General features: G+C 39.5%; 8 protein-coding genes across 15 annotated transcripts in view; 5 read left to right on the top strand and 3 right to left on the bottom strand.

Annotated features, from left to right (window-relative positions):
• Positions 1-52: 52 nt before the first annotated feature.
• On the bottom strand, positions 53-2,590 carry LOC108652886 (chromatin-remodeling complex ATPase chain Iswi). Its single transcript, XM_018103084.3, has 4 exons — positions 2,330-2,590; positions 2,051-2,265; positions 1,736-1,993; positions 53-1,674 (listed from the first exon to the last, which is right to left on the bottom strand). The coding sequence occupies exons 1-4, from the start codon at positions 2,351-2,353 to the stop codon at positions 123-125; spliced, it is 2,049 nt and encodes a 682-aa protein (XP_017958573.3). The 5' UTR covers positions 2,354-2,590; the 3' UTR covers positions 53-122.
• Positions 2,591-2,866: 276 nt separating this feature from the next.
• Positions 2,867-4,549, bottom strand: prel (preli-like). Its single transcript, XM_018104762.3, has 4 exons — positions 4,212-4,549; positions 3,944-4,112; positions 3,664-3,877; positions 2,867-3,589 (listed from the first exon to the last, which is right to left on the bottom strand). The coding sequence occupies exons 2-4, from the start codon at positions 4,042-4,044 to the stop codon at positions 3,188-3,190; spliced, it is 717 nt and encodes a 238-aa protein (XP_017960251.1). The 5' UTR covers positions 4,045-4,112; positions 4,212-4,549; the 3' UTR covers positions 2,867-3,187.
• An 86-nt stretch (positions 4,550-4,635) lies between these two features.
• eEF1beta (elongation factor 1-beta) lies at positions 4,636-5,579 on the top strand. Its single transcript, XM_018104763.3, has 2 exons — positions 4,636-4,832; positions 4,932-5,579. The coding sequence occupies exons 1-2, from the start codon at positions 4,753-4,755 to the stop codon at positions 5,518-5,520; spliced, it is 669 nt and encodes a 222-aa protein (XP_017960252.1). The 5' UTR covers positions 4,636-4,752; the 3' UTR covers positions 5,521-5,579.
• Positions 5,580-5,734: 155 nt separating this feature from the next.
• Positions 5,735-8,864, top strand: LOC108653877 (lysozyme). Its single transcript, XM_018104770.3, has 3 exons — positions 5,735-5,946; positions 8,123-8,293; positions 8,496-8,864. The coding sequence occupies exons 1-3, from the start codon at positions 5,865-5,867 to the stop codon at positions 8,726-8,728; spliced, it is 486 nt and encodes a 161-aa protein (XP_017960259.1). The 5' UTR covers positions 5,735-5,864; the 3' UTR covers positions 8,729-8,864.
• A 754-nt stretch (positions 8,865-9,618) lies between these two features.
• On the top strand, positions 9,619-10,311 carry LOC108653875 (lysozyme). The gene is made up of 2 exons (XM_018104768.3): positions 9,619-9,775; positions 9,836-10,311. The coding sequence occupies exons 1-2, from the start codon at positions 9,706-9,708 to the stop codon at positions 10,273-10,275; spliced, it is 510 nt and encodes a 169-aa protein (XP_017960257.1). The 5' UTR covers positions 9,619-9,705; the 3' UTR covers positions 10,276-10,311.
• A 518-nt stretch (positions 10,312-10,829) lies between these two features.
• Positions 10,830-11,711, top strand: LOC108653878 (lysozyme 2). Its single transcript, XM_018104771.3, has 2 exons — positions 10,830-11,131; positions 11,202-11,711. The coding sequence occupies exons 1-2, from the start codon at positions 10,885-10,887 to the stop codon at positions 11,432-11,434; spliced, it is 480 nt and encodes a 159-aa protein (XP_017960260.1). The 5' UTR covers positions 10,830-10,884; the 3' UTR covers positions 11,435-11,711.
• On the top strand, positions 11,585-12,967 carry LOC108653876 (lysozyme 2). The gene is made up of 3 exons (XM_018104769.3): positions 11,585-11,777; positions 12,424-12,588; positions 12,653-12,967. The coding sequence occupies exons 1-3, from the start codon at positions 11,600-11,602 to the stop codon at positions 12,895-12,897; spliced, it is 588 nt and encodes a 195-aa protein (XP_017960258.2). The 5' UTR covers positions 11,585-11,599; the 3' UTR covers positions 12,898-12,967.
• The window catches only part of LOC108653864 (uncharacterized), a 31,935-nt gene continuing 26,492 nt past the window's right edge, over positions 12,894-18,336 (bottom strand). For 7 of the 8 annotated variants that reach the window (XM_018104747.3, XM_089260977.1, XM_018104749.3 and 4 more), the window contains exons 3-6: positions 15,514-16,550; positions 15,041-15,456; positions 14,878-14,969; positions 12,894-13,925 (exon numbers count right to left, since the gene is read on the bottom strand). In XM_018104747.3, coding sequence (XP_017960236.1) covers positions 13,800-13,925; positions 14,878-14,969; positions 15,041-15,456; positions 15,514-16,550 — 1,671 coding nt within the window. In that variant the 3' untranslated portion in view covers positions 12,894-13,799. The remainder of the gene's footprint in view (positions 13,926-14,877; positions 14,970-15,040; positions 15,457-15,513; positions 16,551-18,336) is intronic. The other variant, XM_018104752.3, reaches the window with a different exon arrangement.

Consider the following 18,336-nt stretch of genomic DNA (forward strand, 5'->3'; position numbering starts at 1 on the left):
TTGTTATGGATGTAACAAATTCTTAATTTAACAAAAACATTAACAAATAAATGATTTCACTGTGGTCTTAGCCGTAAATTAATTCATAACTGAGTTTTCTTGACTTGTGCAACAACTTCCTATTAAAATTTCCGCGGTCTCTTTGTAGGTTTAACATTGGGCTCTATGTTTGTAGCGCCTTGCTTCTTGCGCCAATCTTCGCCCTCAAATTGATAAACAGAGGAGCTTGTAGCTCCGATGTTTGTATCCATGGTGAATGCAGGCATTGTGCTTTTGTATAGCCTGTCTAGCCTCTCCTTCTGTTCAGCTGTCTTTGCTTCCCCGCGCTCCAATATGACATCGATGTCCTCGTCTGCGATATCCATATCATTGCTGTTCAACATGTCCTTTTCAGTCAAGCGAATGATATTTAAAATATCTTGTTTATTAGGGTGACTATTAACACCAGTTTGAATCACTTTTTTATCCAGACGCAGTTTGATATCCGCGTGCTCTAAAATCTTCTCATCGACGGTATTCTCTGCAATGAGTCGGAATACGCGCACCTGTTTTTTCTGGCCAATACGATGGGCGCGATCCATGGCCTGTAGATCCATCTGTGGATTCCAATCCGAGTCATATATAATGACCACATCGGCAGTGGCCAAATTGATGCCCAAGCCACCGGCCCGAGTCGACAGCATAAATATAAATTTGGTGCTGTTCTCCATGTTGTACTCCTGGATGAGTCTATCGCGGTCCTCATGCGGTGTCTGGCCATCCAAGCGGCAATAGTCGAACTTGCGCCAGTTGCAATAATCCTCTAGAATGTCAAGCATGCGCGTCATCTGCGAGAAGATGAGCACACGAGAGCCCTGCTCTTGAAGCTTCACCAGCAACTTGTCTAAAATCAACATTTTGCCAGAGTCTTTTACCAGGCTAAGGTCCGTGGTGTAAGGGGGCTCCTCGACTCCTTCGAACAAATAGGGGTGATTTACGCACTTGCGAAGCTGCATTAAAATGTTCATCAATCGCATTTTCGAAATGGTGCCGAAGCCTGTGACGACATCGACATCCTTGAGCAACAACTTTCTATACCATTCCCGTTGCATTTTCGAGAGGCCCACATAGATGTTGACCTCTTTCTTGGGTAGCAAGCTAGCCTCCACCTCCGACTTGATACGACGCAGCAGAAAAGGCCTTATCACGGCATGCAGGCGGCCAACTAATGACTCGTCGCCCAGGCAAGAGTTTGTGTTGAACCACTCATCAAAGTCCTCTGAGGAGTTGAATACATCAGGGCGTAAGAAATTAAGCAGCGCCCACAGTTCGTGCAAATTATTTTGCAAGGGTGTGCCAGTAAGCAGTAGACGATTAGTGGAATGGAATTGGCGGACATTCTGCGAGATCTGGGCGTTTTCGTTCTTTATGCGATGTCCCTCGTCGATTACCAGGTACTGCCAGCTAAAGCTTTTCAAGAAGCCACGCTCCCGCAAGCACATGTCATATGAAGTGACGCATACATCCCATTCAACTTTCTCATTCTTTGGCATTTTAGCTTTGATTGTCTTGCGAACCTTCTTGTCGCCAATGAAGCAAATCGCTTTCAATGAAGGACACCAATGCTCAAACTCATTCATCCAATTCGCCAAAGTCGACTTGGGCGCAACGACCAAGTGAGGGCCAGCTTGGTGTCTGTGAACATCGCTTGTACAAAATTATCTGGATAATGTTCGATCAAGGGAATTTCACTCACTTTACATTCCGAAGGTAGCCCAGCAGCGAGATGGTTTGCAGTGTCTTGCCCAGACCCATTTCATCGGCTAGAATACCATTGATTCCATTCTCGTAGAGCGAAATCAGCCAGTTCAAACCGCGTAGCTGATAGTCTCGCATCTGCCCGTTTGCAATAAAACTAGGTGAGGCATCAAAGTATTCTACATTGTTGTTATTAACATCTCCTTCAAAAGCGTCCCCGTCCCCGTTCTCCTCATTTGACGTAACTCGTTGTTTTCTAAACATTATTAATATATGCTGTATTCAATTTCTCCAGTTAGCCATTCTTGCCTACCTGGTCTTTGTACGAGCCCTGCCTCTAGATGTGGGCTTGCCGCCACGATCTTTGACGTTTTTTGCTTCTGAAAGCGTGTTTCCAATGAACTGGCTGTAGATTTCGGTTTGTTTCAGCAAACACTCAAAACGGCTGTCGCGCGTGGATTCTGACGTATTCAAATAATCCTTACTATTCACTGGGAAATCGTCTTCATTCTTAGTCAAGTTGTCACTCTAAGCACAAATTGTCAAATTAGCAAAAAAAAAATAACAATCTCTTTGAAAAAGTTCAGCTTACCATATTTTCTTTTTCGTCGTCCATATTGTAGATTTCAGTTATGTTGATTACTTATCGTTATTAATTATTCTTCAAGAACATCCAAAATATTTCACAATAGCATCGCGCGAAAAATGGACGAATGCTCAATTTTCCTTTGAAGTTAGACAATTATCGATAAATACTTCTCATAAATTACCAAACACTACTCTGTACAATTTCTTCTACGAAATTGCATATTAAACAGCACTGAGAAATATTGCTTCTGGGCGGTAACTGGTAATTTTTGTTAAACTCGATTTGATGCCGAAATAAGCTAGGATTTTGCTACTATTTGTATTGGTGATCATTAGAAATTCGTTCGTTCTAAACGCATATGATTTGAAAATTTTAAAAGTTGTTTTATTGACTACATCTGTGAATAATAATAAATGTGGTAGTTAACAGCACTAGATAATAAATTTCGCGCTTGATTGCAGTTCGAATTTGTTTAATAAATTACATTTATATTTTTTGGTTTATGTCTTAAATTATACAAATGTTGTTGGTTTTAACCACTGTTTTAACCTAGGCATGTGTTTTCTACAAAATATATTTACAGTACATAAAAATCCAATTTTTACATGAGTGTTTCTAGCGAAATATACAGATCAAATGTGAACTATCTAGTCCCATTTAATATGTGAAATGACTCGCTGTTCATGCATTGTTATTGTGGTGAGCATATAATTGATTATCGGGCTCCGTTCGGCTCAACACACGGAATGAAATGCAGCAAATGTTGTTTGTTATATTTTGGAATACATGTATGCATGCATACATATGTTTATATATATATATATCTATATATATAAATATATATATATTGTTTAAGTTAAGTTAGTTCTTGACGGAAAAGAGTTGAGCAAATTTACTGGCATGACCCTTGCAAAACTCATAACTAATTTTCGCTGTCCTCTTCAGAGCCTCTGTTGCGCTGCTGCTGCTGCTGTGGCTCGCAGATGCAACGGCCATATCGCTGTATGTCACATTAGCTACTGCACTCTGCGAATTGACTGACGTTGTTGGCGACGACGCTGCCAGTTGATTCTGCGGGAACATGCGTCGCAGCACGTAGTTAAAGCCATTTGAGGCTTTGTGGCCATTAGATTTGAAGCGTTCAATGCCAAAGGCGCGTATTGCACGGGAGAAGCCAAATACTTGAGAGCTGATGTATGCTCTACGGACCGCCAAAGTGCGTCCGTCCTTTTGCTCGCTGTACACTACAATTTCATCCACTTTCTGGAATGTTCGGTATGTGTTAGCCTGTGTCACCCTGTGCACATACAAGCGCGTGCGGTCCAAAGTTTACTTACCATTATCTTTTTCATGCCCAGATTGCGGGTAAATGTTGTAAATGTCTTTTTCACGGGGTCCAGCACCGAGTCCTCAACAATCTTCACCGGCAAATTGTTGTAAAATCGCGCCCCCCACTTGGGCACGGGATTTGTCTTCGATAACAAACGGCGAGAATATAATTTTCCATCACGCACTTCACGCCTAATAGTGTCCTCGGTAAGGACATGAGTGCTGAAATGGAGGTGAACGCGATGGTTAGATATATTAGGGGCCATTAATTGATAAGAGACATCGTACCTTGACGGATTGGGATAACGATTCCAATAGGCTGAAACGACATGGATCCAGCTGTAATCGAAAACCGTTTCCGTGCGGCAAGTGGACGCAGTGACTACCATGTCGGGTATACTATACAACGGACTGATAGAAGCTCTGCCAAGTAAAGAAAGTGAAAATCGTTGCGGCCCTGAACCACATTGAAAAAAATGACAAAGAGAGCCGAACACAAAAATCAATTAGATGCATATTGGCATGCTATAAATAGAGCCGATTATTCGATCGTTACCTGCTGAACGATTGTCGCAGAGCTCTAATTGTGTGCTTATTGTTGTTGTATCCGTGCCCCCTATCGTTGGCCGCGAGGCCTACTACTCGTCCAGACTGAAAATTTTGAGAATTTCTCTTGACGTTGTGTAACTGCGTCACGTACAGGGTGTTTCAAATCATCAACCAGATATGTGTGTGTGCTGCCAATCAAAGCGCTTTTGTTGAATTAGCAATTGCTAATGTTGCTTTGTTTTGGACTTTAACACCAGCGTTCATTAGTTTTGATTAATATTAAAGAAATTTAGCTTAACACAATTTTAACAATGAAGCCAATTACATAGACGACTAGCAGAGCTAACAGGAAGCAGCTGAGTGGCTATGTTGCAGTGCTGCAAAGTGTATCGTATATATCGATATACTGTATTCGATATCTGTGCAAAAGTAGTGCCGCCTTTGCACATCACCAGCTCTTTCGCTCAGACTTTCCCAGCGTAGACGCAGCTCAGCGCACGACACATTTCATTTAAACGTGAATTACACTAAAAATAATCGCATTTAAAATGGCATTCGGTGATGTTAAGACCCCACAAGGCCTCAAGGAGTTGAACGACTTCCTGGCCAACAACAGCTACATCAGTGGGTAAGTGATGAACCGCATGTGCCTGCTAAATGTGAGGTTAGGCACGACAAACACGTCGGCATATTTCTAATTGAAATGAATTTGTGTTTTTTGTTGCAGTTACACCGCTACCAAAGCCGATGTATCTGTGTTTGATGCCCTGGGCAAGGCACCAGCTGCCAGCTATGCCAATATTGCTCGCTGGTACCGTCACATTGCCTCCTATGAGGCAAGTGAGCGTTCTGCCTGGGCGGGTGCTCCGCTGCCCCAATTGGCTGGAGGCAAGCCCACAGTTGATGCTCCCGCTAAGCCAGCTGCCGATGACGATGATGATGTTGATCTATTCGGCTCTGATGAAGAGGACGATGCCGAGGCCGAGCGCATTAAGGCCGAACGTGTTGCCGCCTATGCTGCCAAGAAGTCGAAGAAACCTGCTCTGATTGCCAAGTCGTCTGTACTGCTTGACGTGAAGCCATGGGATGATGAGACCGACATGAAGGAGATGGAAAACAAAGTCCGCACCATCGAAATGGACGGTCTGTTGTGGGGCGCATCCAAATTGGTGCCCGTTGGCTATGGCATCAACAAGTTGCAGATCATGTGCGTCATCGAAGACGACAAAGTCTCGATTGATCTGCTGCAGGAGAAGATTGAAGAGTTTGAGGATTACGTGCAGTCCGTCGATATTGCTGCCTTCAACAAGATCTAAGCAACTATATACTCTTTAACTGATGCATAAATAATAAAACTACAGCAAAGCTACACGAATTATGTCTACTGCTATCCGTCTCTCCCTCTCACTCTCTCTCTCCCATACACATAAAAGCTATTTTTCAGCTACGAATTAAAGTTCGTTTTTAAAGTCTTTTGTTCGGAGCAAAAGCTTTTTCAAGTCGCTGAACAAAAGAGTGCAGCTCGAACGTTTGGCAGCTCAGTTATACGAAAAACGCTAAAGCGTACGGTTCCATTGGAGGAACAGAGATTACGAATTTGTTTAGAGTTTAAATACACGAATATAAATTTTTTCGGGCAATAAAAATATACATATATACAATGGCTGCAAACAAATTGTGCTGCACACTGGCTATTGGAGCTCTGCTGTGTCTCGGCTTCGCTGCTCTGATACAAGCACAGGGTAAGTGACACAGGGTTCGATATATGTATTTTATATTCTGTTCGATTTGTTTTGTGGTTTTATTTTGTTTACAAAGTCCGTCACATATGTATATATATTTCAAATACGATTTGGAAATACCTGTTCGCAGGTATCGTGCATTTCATTAACATTAATTAGCAATAATAATCATACAAAATTCTTTTTGTTTGGGTTAATGTTTTAAAAACGCATATATTCGTCGATATGCGTTATATTCTATTCTATTTGTAGCTATGTGTGTATGTATCTAGAGAGATGCACATCTGAATGCAACTGTCATTCGGGGCATTGACAGGGAAGGCTTTGAATTACATTGTCATTGCTAACTACTTCCGAGACTAACAGATTATTTAAATTGAGCTAATGAAACGGAATTAATTTGAATTACAATTCCACAATCATAGTGATTGATTGCTGAAAGAGTTAAATGATCAATTATGATTTATAAACAAAAAATGTTTTTGGGTTAATGTCAGCTTATGCAAATACTTTTGCTGTAGCACACGCCAAGTTCGTGTTTGGTATATTTATATAGTAAACAAATTTATATAAATGATATGCTTACATTTGTAGAATTTCCCCGCTTATCACGCATCTCTACATCCATTGTTTTTTTCGAATCCGGGAAAAAGTTCTCCCCTCTGTTGTGACATTTTTTCATATGCTCGTTATTGTTTATATCTTTGCCTTTACCAGTTAATATTAAAATAATTGTATGATAATTATAAACGTGTTTAGTTAATGAAGTCATTTAATTATAACTGAAATTTGATTAGCGACAAGAATAATAATTAAGAACAGCTTATAAAAAAATATAAATAAAATTAATAAATATAAATGTGCCAACACATATTCAAATTTTGACCTAATTTAGTCATTCTTAGAGTTATGTAAAAGAGTGCGTTGAACCCGAACTCAGCTTATAAGCGTACGAGAGCAAATATTTTGAGCCACTTTATAAATAAATGAAAATTAATGGTACATTAAATATAATAGTATCTAATTATTTCATTTCAATATTTGGCGTTTTATAATAATTAAATCTAATTTTGACGAACTGTGCAATTGTAAGGAATATAATTGATTTAAATAAATTGAACAATTTATTTAATATTGATTTAATGACAACTAAAATGTATTTAAGAAAATTTTATGAGTTTCCGTGGCATTAACAGAAATTGAGGAAAAGTTCAATTATTTTTAGTTTCAAGCATTACGGTTCTATTAAAAAATATTACAATTATGATTATATTGAATTACAAAATGGGTATTCTAAATTAATTGAATTAATATTTGATATTTGCTCGAGAAACTATTTAACTTACAACAGTAAGTTATGAAGAAACTTCGCTTGAGATTTCAGGTTTATCTCATTTCTGCAAGGTTTTAAATAATTTTTTTTAAGAAAACAAAATACATTTTCTTATTAACAATAAGCGAAGATAACGCGTGCATACAGAATAACTTGAAAAAATAAAGATCAATTTTCGCACTTGACAAGCAACATCTGCCGGCTTGAAAACCTTGGGCAACCCACAAAAAAAATCCCTGAGAAATAAAAGAATATTGCTTGACTCGTGCTTCTTGATAAGGTAAATTGACTCATACGCCTGATTCGAAATCTGTAGTTAAAAAGAACAAAAAAAAAAAAAAGAAGAAGAAGAAGACAATGTAGTCTTGAAGTCTTGTTGCTGCCATTGAAAGTTGCAAAACTAGTTCGGCAATGGCTGGCAGATAGGTATATACAGCATCCAACGGAACGTGAGGTTCATGGGCGTACGATTTGTATTATTATTATTATTATTTCTGACACATTATACAAATACATAGATCTATAAATTGGATACACATTTTATTGACTTCATTTACAGTTTACATATATTTATTTCATTAATGAATCCCAGAATATATAACGATGACATCTCTAAGCAAAAATGTATACAAAAAATATATAAAAAAAAAAAACAAAAAACAAACGATCAAAATAAAATTTCCAGTTTTTTTATTGAGTCTCGAAAGCTTGTTACGTTGATTGCAAATATTGTACTAAATTTATAGATCATTTAATGCTTATCAGCTGAGTGTCGTATAATCATATACCCTTTGCACTTTTGCTCTACTAATGTGCTATTTGTTTATACTTATACTATTTTAGATAAGCCCGTTACTGATGTGTGCCTGGGCTGCATCTGCGAGGCCATCAGCGGCTGCAATCAGACCCGTTATTGTGGCGGCGGCGTCTGTGGACTGTTTCGCATCACCTGGGCCTACTGGGCAGATGGCGGCAAACTGACCTTGAATAACGAGAGTCCCCAGTCTGAGGATGGTAAGTAACGCACGCGACACTCATACGCATATACACATACGTAATTCTAATATCTTATTTATATATAAATGTGAACAGCTCGAGTGAAAAGCTAGCTAATTTATACAAAAATGAAGTTAAATAATATTAAGTTGTTAGACAGTTTTATTTTATGAACCATATGAATCGATGCTAAGTCTATTTCTTTCATCTCCGCTTGTAGCCTATGCAAACTGCGTGAACGATCCATACTGTGCAGCCAATACCATTCAGAACTATATGTCAAAGTTTGGACAAGATTGCAACGGAGACGGAGGCGTTGATTGCTACGATTATGCGGCTATCCACAAGCTGGGCGGCTATGGCTGCAAGGGGGAACTGAGCTATCAATACCAGAGCGCGCTGGACAAGTGCTTGACTACCTTCTCGCCTCTCGATGTGCGCACATCGGGCTGAGCTCTATGTCTATAAATATGATCTATGGCATTATGTTTTAATTATTTATGTGCGGAGCTACAAATTGGAATTTCTTTATTTAATCACTTTGAATTGTGCAATATTTTTGTATAAATAAACGAAAAAATACAAAATATTTGATCAATTCTAGTGCGATTAATATTGGAGATCCAGATGGGTGTATTTTTGTTTATTCAAAAATATTTATAAACCTAGAGAAAACGTTAGATAGTGCTATTAAAGCATATTATATAGCCTAAAAGAACAAAACCTATCAATAATATGACCAAGTCGGTGAGGGTATTTTATTTGCGGGTCCGGCCTGCTATGCCTCAATTAAAATTTTTATAGATTTGCTTGAGAAATCACTACACATTGTGGGGGCTTTGCCGGTACTTCCAGTTTTTGCATCAGCTTCCCTAAGATGACCTCAACGTAAGGAGAGTAAGAGTTCAAGGGAGAATTCATGAAAATATTTATTTTAAAATTTAAATAGAAAAAGAATAATCCGCTATACAGATTCTCCTTATAATGAACAGTATAGATAGCAGAGTTTACCAGAGTAGAAGCTTTTAGCTATAATAGGTAACGGTTCAAGCAAAAGCTCATGTTTGGTTCGAAACCTTACTTACATCTTTCTTATCTGAGCGGCGCATGTGGTTTTCCGTGAACAGCTTTTATGGAAAGTATACGGCTATGAGATACCTATGATTTGCTTTAAGCAGCGTAAGTTAAGGCATACAAGTAGCATCCACAGAAAGAGCTTGCTAATGTTACAGTCTATCGGAGCTTCAGTTAGCTAATAGCTATCTGATTTGTTCTACTAACGTAAATGAGCCCTACAAACCGGTATTCTTGACTGTTTACCGGCTCTGTATGAACAAGTATTTCAAGCTAGATGCATTGACTGATCAGATGCGGAAGTGCTTGAACGTGCTTCGATCCGGCTTATCACATAATATTTTGTATACTATATAATGCAAATGCTTTGGAGCTTGGGCCTGTGCCTTGCCTGCCTCGTTTGGCTTAGCCTGGTGCATGGGCAGGGTAAGTTCCGATTGCCAAAGCGTATGTATTCGATTTAATAATATTCCCAAACTATGTTAGGTCACGTGCTGGATAAGCCCGTTACGGAAAAGTGTCTTACTTGCCTTTGCGAGGCGATGTCGGGCTGCAATGCGACTGCAGTCTGCATCAGCAATGAGAAAGGCATCTGCGGTCTCTTCCGCATCACTTGGGCCTACTGGGTGGATGCGGGCAAATTGACCATAGAGGATGATGAGCCCGATTCGGAGAACGCCTTCATCAACTGCGCGAATGATGCACACTGCGCCGCCGACAGCGTGCAAAACTACATGAAAAAATTCAATCAGGACTGCAACGACGATGGGGAAATGGACTGTCACGATTATGCGAGAATACACAGATTGGGGGCCTACGGCTGTCATGGCGAGATGCCCTATAAGTTTCAGAGCACTTTCGAAGATTGCATTGACAACTTTGCGCAACTAGAAAAGGACGAACAGTTAAGAAAGGATGACTCTTAAGAGAAGTTTGAGGGAAGATTTCTTATTTGAATATAATTAGTGGTTTATAGGGAATTAAGAGGATTAGATCTATGGATGGGGACTTTCTACATATACTGAATTGTGAAATCCAAGTTGTGCAATCATGATTTGTTATCTAAATATATATAAGTATATTTTTTGAGAATCTTATATTATATAGTAATCATATATTATTATGTAGATTGGCTGAAGGATGTAAAATGTTTATTTTATTTTTCTTTAAGAAATATCCAGATATAGAATGTGTAATAACGAGTTTTAAGTTGCAGATTAATTAATTGATTATATATAAACTGAAAAAATTTTAAAAATTCCCAAAGCTAAAATATAAATAGGGAGTAGGTGTGGATTTCCCTTAATTTTAACGCTCAATGAGCTCAGTGAATTTGTGGACTGGTCATTTACTGTGGGTTGAGTAGATCATTATACTGTTTTCGATGACTTTCCCATTTCCTGAACTACAGTATGTGGATTCTATATAGTATAACGGCAGCGACAAATGACTAACTACGTATAAATATCAACAACAAACAGTCGAAACATTTCAGTAGCTCGACAACGTTTGAGCCAATCGAAACGGAAACGAAAATGACTACAACTAAAAACTTGCTGTGTTTGTCTATAATACTGGTTGTGGGCGTGGCTGGTGCCAAGGCAGAGCAGAAGCGTCCCATCACAGAGACGTGTCTGGTGTGCATGTGCGAGGCATTGAGCGGATGCAATGCAACAGCTGTGTGTGTCAATGGGGCATGTGGCATCTTTCGCCTCACGTGGGATCAGTGGGTCGACTCGGGTCGGTTGACAGTCGGTGGGGAGCCGCCGCAATCGGAAAACTGTAAGTAGCACTATATATCATATATAGAAAGAAGTGTTTTTTTTAATTTATCTCTTATCCTTTTGTTAAGCCTTCACGAACTGCGCCAATGATCCGTACTGCTCGGCGGATACCCTGCAGAACTATATGGTGAAATATGGTCAGGACTGCAATGGGGATGAGCAGGTGGATTGCTACGACTACGGCGCCATACACTATATGGGTCCATTCAATTGCCAAGCGGATATGCCGTACAACTATGAGAGCATATTTAAAAACTGTCTTAAGCGCGCCAAGAAACAACAACAACAACAACAGCAGTAATCCAGAAGTGTCTGAATTTATGAATTTTTTAATATATTCTATTTATTATAGCAAAGTACACTCAATTATTAGATGGCATATAGTATAAGGGTTTTCCAGCTAATAAAACACAATTGTTATAGGAAAATGTCAATCAGCATTGCATTGCTTGCTCGATCTTACTTTATGGCCTACTGCCACTTGGCGCTACTCAGTCGCGTGCTAAGCGTAGCAAAGGCAACAGCTCGAATAGAAATTGTCGAAATAATTTTTCAGCAATTAACAATGTTAAACAATCGGATTTTTTTGTTGCTCAGTGTATTTTCTATGTTTTCAATGTGCCACATTGGTGCCCAGATCGAAGGTAAGGCATCGATAATAGATTATAAAATTGTTTAAAGAGTGGAAAGGAGGTTGGGCTAAAGGCTTAGAATGGAATAGTGAAAGTATGTACATTGAATACTTAAAGTACTTTTCAGGCTCTGAGTTTTCTTACTGCAATAGAGATAAAATAAAAATTATTTCATTACCATAATCATAAATAGTAGATGTACATTTTTGTGTGAATCCCACATATTAGTATGTGATGTGAAACTTACTAACCAGGGATAAACTTTAACTATATATCAATTTTGATAAATAGTTAGATCCAACTTGAATATTCTTAGAAACTGTCTTCATATACATATATTGCTAGGCAATAAGGAATACAATATATTCCAGCTGCTTAATTTAAATTTGTGAAAAAATTGAAATTCTTCTCGCCTCATTGTGCAACTGAGTATGCTGAATATTTGCAAACGCAATTCATTCCTGAAACTAATTTCAATGCATCTTGCACCACTGTGCAGCCGCAGTGTTAGATAATTATTGTCTAGAATAAATGAATACGAGTAATAATGTAAACCGGCTTTGCGGTACCAATACTGGATGTATTTCCATTGAATGCATGCGACTAATATGCTAAGCAGCTCTTACTAAATCTCCCACCCCTACTTACCCCGTCACAGTTGAAAATAAGCCCGTCACGGAAGCTTGCCTGGAATGCCTATGCGAGGCGATGAGCGGCTGCAACGCAACGAAGATCTGTGTGAATGGAGCGTGCGGCATCTTTCGCATCACCTGGACCTTCTGGCAGGACGGCGGTTCATTAATTGGGCCTGGGGACGGCGATGGTGTGCACTCATACACATATGAATGATAGCTAGATAACTGAAACAAAGTCTTCTCTTCGGCCAGCATTCACAAACTGCGTCAATGATCCACACTGTGCGGCAGACACCATCCAGAACTATATGTATAAGAACGGCGAGGACTGCAACGGAGATGGGAAAATCAACTGCAAGGACTATGGATCCATACACAAGCTGGGCAACCTGAAGTGCCGGGACGAGCTGCCAGCCACCTTCGGGACGCTCTTCTTCAAGTGCCTGGCTAGAAAAGAGCAAGAGGAGGCAGAAGCCCAGAAGAAGAACTCGACTTAAATAACCTTTGTCTTTATTTGGGTTTGTTTTTCGAAAACAATTAGTAATATACATTGCTTATGTTTTTCCATTTGAACAGTTTCCAATACATGGGGCATAGAATCTATAGAACTATAGTCATAGTACACAGTATATATATAACACATGTATGTATATATATTTATATATTACTTGGTAGTATATAGTATATGCAAAACTACTATAGAATTCATTTCAACACGTTCGAATTGGGTTAACGGTTGCTAAATATTTGTTTGTTTTTCTTATAGGGATTCAAAAGAGTTCTTAAGTTAATTTCATAATTTCTTCCTCTGTTATTGTTGTTTACTTTTGCTTTAGCTACGCTTCCGCAGTCGGTATTAAAATCTATTAGGCATAGAATTGAAGTTGAAAATTTTCATTTTGTTTTTCATACATAGTATATAATTTTAACTGTTTAAATTGTTTGGAACAACCTTTTCAACTTATGAGACAGATGAGTTCGTTAGGCTTGACTGGAAAAACAGGAATCCTAAAAGAAGAGTTCTAGAAAATAGATATATTTTCATAACTTTATCGTATGCTCTGTAGCTAAGGCAGAGTTACAAAAGTTGTTTCTTTGTTTTTTAATATAAAGTAAAAGAAAAAAAATGTATAAATATAACTACAACAAAAAAATTGTTCTGCACTAAAAAACAATTTTTTGTGTGAAGGGTTTTGCGGGCTAATTTTTTTTGTGTAATAAAATAATTTTGGTTTTGTATATAAATAAATATCCTATAAATACAATCAAGCTCGTTTTTATGGAATGTGTGGGTATGTGTGTATGTTTGTGTGTGTGTCATGTCATTATTATGTCTGATATAATACAGTTTCCATTTATCGTTTGTAATTTCAACATTAGCTTTGCACGTTAATTAACTTTATTTCTTATTATTGCCATCGTTTGCCAATAATAGCTCCTTGGCCTCCTTTTTGCCACGTTTCTTCTCCTCCTTGGCATGCAGCTTGGCCAGGCGCTCTTCCTCCTTGGCCAGTCGCTTCTCCTCCTGCCATGAAATTAAATGCATAAAAATGAGTCATTATAACCCGTTATATAAGCAGGAAACTTTATAACATTATGCTTCTAATTAGGACTGTGGAAAAGTTGGCTAGGGTATATGCAATTTTTTGCATTCATTATTCATTATATTCAAATCTGAATAAAAATATTAATTGTTACTTCCAATATTTTTCTAAAAATGGTTATTGATAGGGTATTAGGTACTGTATACTGTATACATCAACTATGAATAGAGGGTATATTTGAAAAGTGACTGACTATTTTATTCCATTTAATCAATAAATTAAAATTTTACCAACTTTCATGTATATGAGGATAGAAAATTAATGATATTAAGAACAAAACTATAAATACATGTATTTTGACTAGGCATCTTCTAGTCTTACAATCATATTGGACTATTTTTCAAGCAGAGATTAATAATATATGTAAGTACATTGAGCACATGATTGTCACGATCTGTGCAATTTCGTATTTCATCATATAAGTAACTCACTGCTTACAGGGTATCTGATAGTGTATCAGCTATGCTTTCAAACCCTTTGCTTGCTCAACATGCAATAAATAGAAAGCTTAAAAAGTGCATCAACTGCTCAAAAAACTACCCAGCGCGCATTATGTGCTACTTTTTTGTTGGCAACCGCCGCCCCCCTTCGCCCACTACACCTCATTCAGCAACGTGCTAGAGGAGGGGAGTCGGAGGTGCTGGTGGGATTGGTGAAATGCACAAAAGACGCGCTCGTCCCGCGTTTAATGAAAAAGTTTGCAGCGGAAGCAAACGAGGCCAATTACAAACAATGGCGCCCCCTGGCGGCGAAACAATAAAGACGCCTGCTCCACAATGAGCAAGCGAACGACTGAGCGAATCAGAGCGGGAGAGTGAGCGAAAGAGAGAGAGAGAGAGAGAGAGGTTGGCTGTGAGGGTATGGGACGCTCACCTTTCTGGCTTCCTTTTCAGCCTTCATCTTGAGCTTCTCCTCCTTCTTCTTGCGCTCCATGGATTCGTTTTTCTTGTTATCCGCTTTCTCTTCTGCAAAATTGTCGAGCGGAACTTAATTAATTTCAATCGCACACTGGCGCCATCTATCGCGATCAACTTACTGCTGCTGCTGCTGCTGGAGAAGAGCGGAAAACTGCGATTCGAATCGGTTGAGTGGGGCTTGCTGCAGTTGTTGCCCGACTTTGAGGAAGAGGAGGAGCAGGAGGAGGCACTGGCGCCGGCTCCTGCTGTGCCTGCTGCTGCGCCCTTGGTGACTTGACTCTTGCTGCTTGCGGGTGGCGGTGGAGCATTCGGTTGCTTTTTGTCCTTGGGCATCACGTAGGCATTTTTGGGCAGCGAGTTTTTGGCATTGAGCGGACTAATCTTGGCGCCGCCTGCCTTAAGCGGGGGCGGCGCTAAAGCCGTGCAGCTGAGCTGTATATTCATGGGACTCGGCCGACGAGGCGGCGGCGGTGACGTTGACTCACGCAGCAGCGGCGCCAACTGATGGCCGCTGGACTTCGTATACGAAGCATACCTGCAAGAGGCAGAGACAAAAATTAGCTAAGATTCTGATTAAAGCAACGGGACGCACCGAAAGCGCGGATTGCTGACATGCACCGGCGAGGGATGTGGCACTTTGGCTGGACTGCGAAACTCCTTGATGGGTGGCAGCCGATTCTGCAGATCCAGCATGCGGCTCTTGACGTGCCGCCTACCCGGATAGGTGTGTGTGGGCGTGGGTGTCATGCAGCCGCTGCCGCTGCCACTGCCGCTGCTGCTGCTGGATGAGGATGTAGAGGCGGAGTTGCTGAGCGTGTGCAGAGGCTTGCGCGGCACAGCGCCCGAGCAGCCGCTGGGACAGCCGCCGTGATGCGAGTGATGAGCGGCCGAGTCGCGAGGCGATAGCGAGCCCACGCTGGAGCAAGAGGATGAGCCAGACGGTGAAATCACCTGATGCTGATGATGATGCTGCTGATGATGATGGTGTGTGTTGGGCGATGGCGGCGCCAAGTGATGGGCACTGTGCGCCAACGCCGCCGGCGAGGCTGGCGAGCAGGCGCCGCTGCTCGATATGGAAGACGTCTTGGAGTAGTGCGAGTAGCCCGATAGTGTGGAGCCCGCCGAGCCCGTGGAGCTCATTGAGTACAAGCTGTCCGATTGCGAGACCCGTCCATGAGCGCCACGTGCCGCCGCATACTGATGATGATGGTTGCGTGCCCCAGCGGCCGTGTGCAGCGTGGGCTGATGGAACGCATGGTGCTCGCTGTGCGCATCGTTCATCGAATAGGAGCTGGCCGAGGCGACAACGCCGCCCGCATGCACGCCCGCCGAGGCCCAGCTCTTGGCACCCATGGAATAGCTGCTGGCCGACTCCTGTATGCGCCAGCTGCCCGACGACGAGGTCAGCCGATTCACCCGCGCCCGACAGATCACGCAGCGCAGCGGCAGCAAACGCTGTGCCACGGCACTCTGTATGGTCTTCACGAAGCAGCGCCGGCAGACGACGCGATGGCCGCAGGGCGAGGTCTGCATTGTGGCGCGAGCATTGATGCAGATCACGCATTCATCTTCCTGCGAGGTTGGAGGATCCGGCTCGCTCTCTTCTTCCAACTTGCTCAGCAGTTTGTCCTACAAGAAGAGCAGCGATTTAGTAAATATGCCTAAAAGTATGCTACATTTTTGGTATCGAAATACAAGATGGAATATTTTATTAACACAATAGAAGGTCAAAGATTATTTCAACCGTTCGATTTCAGAAGAGCTATAAATCAAGAGCAATAAAAGCATTTGTACTATCTTATTTTAGATATACTCAAAAATTAACTATGGAGTTAAGCAGCAATAAACAAATAATTAATAAGTGATAAAATAATTATAATAATAATAATAGGTAAACAAAAATATATAAATGTGGAACATAGTTTGCCAATAGTGCATACAGATTCAGTAAAGTTTTGAAAGGCTTTTAATATAAATAGTTTACTGACATAACGTGGATAAACTTCTTATAAGAACAGACGAAAATAGATTTTCAAAAATTGAGTTTAATTTGACAACGAATTTGAAGCCTTCAAATTTAACAGAAATTAATATATCAGAAATTTGTAACTATAAACTACAATCTACTTATGTAAAAAAATAAGATTTAAATTCATAGTGCTACTATACACAAGTTCTACCTTTATTTATACATTATACCAAAACAACTCTATGCACTTTAATTTGTTTATACAATAATATTTAAGATATTCAAAGAGGAGCTCAGTATATCAGTCTAGGACATCAATTTTGCCTTCAATACAAGATGTTGGCTTCATTTGAGCTAATTTATTTTGTATTCATTAACCAAGATAATAATTAATTGCCAAATGCTGTGCAACTAGTTTTAATTGCGGTTAGCGTTTTCCTTTATTTCAATCTTTTTAGTATAAATAAATAAAACTAATTGAGATTTTTAGAGATTTCCAAATTTATTACAATTAACAGTTTAACTCTCAATTATGTCGCACGCTGGTCAAGGCTGGAGCCGGAAGCCACTTGGCACGCCTATTAAAAAATAACAGCATCCACTAATAGCAATAAATATGAAATTCTAATTTTGGTATTGTTGATACTACGCATTGGCTAACTGTATATATATGATATGCAAATGTCAGCGATTCGGATTAATAATTAAATTAACTAAATTGGCCAATGACGCTGTTCGATTTTTGCTATTGTTGTTGCTCAATCTGTCAGCTTTTATATTATATCTTTGGGGTGGGAGTCCGACCTCACGCTGGTTTATTGTTCATAAAACATATGCTATATATATAAATACTTTATATATGTATACATATATACTTATATAAACTTTAAAGAATTGTTTAATTTCGCATTGTTAATTTTCGTGTTTTTTTATTGCTTTTTGAATGCATTTTTTCTTACAGTTTTTTGTCATTAATTTTGTGAGTCAGCAAATTTTTTGATGTATTGAGTGTGATAAGGGGTATGATGGTTAAGTGGAGTAGGACGTCCCATGAGGATATATACTAAGTTAAATGTTATATAAATACCTATGCTACAATGGAATTTCTTTCAGATTTGATTTAACACTTTTATTTCAGACTTTCTCATAGTAAATCGTATATCATATCATAAACATGACAAATATACATATATTATTGGACTATGTTATTATTTCAAGCACGTGCAATAAGTACATAAGTAAATTTTATGGAGGTACATTTATTATTCATGGGGCTAACTAGCTTCAATTAAATAAAAAACGTTCATATGTGTATAGCTAAATGTAAATAGCTTAAGCATTATATAGTTCTCATTTTCACGCTTCCCTCTCCTATAAATAAATCAAATTAAATATATACTCAAAAGAGTATTGCTGCTTCGTTTATCAAGCTCCATATCAATCTTT

Source organism: Drosophila navojoa, chromosome 5 (assembly GCF_054131105.1).
Source record: "Drosophila navojoa isolate 15081-1374.11 chromosome 5, UAZ_NAV_1.0, whole genome shotgun sequence".
Classification (NCBI taxonomy): domain Eukaryota; kingdom Metazoa; phylum Arthropoda; class Insecta; order Diptera; family Drosophilidae; genus Drosophila; species Drosophila navojoa.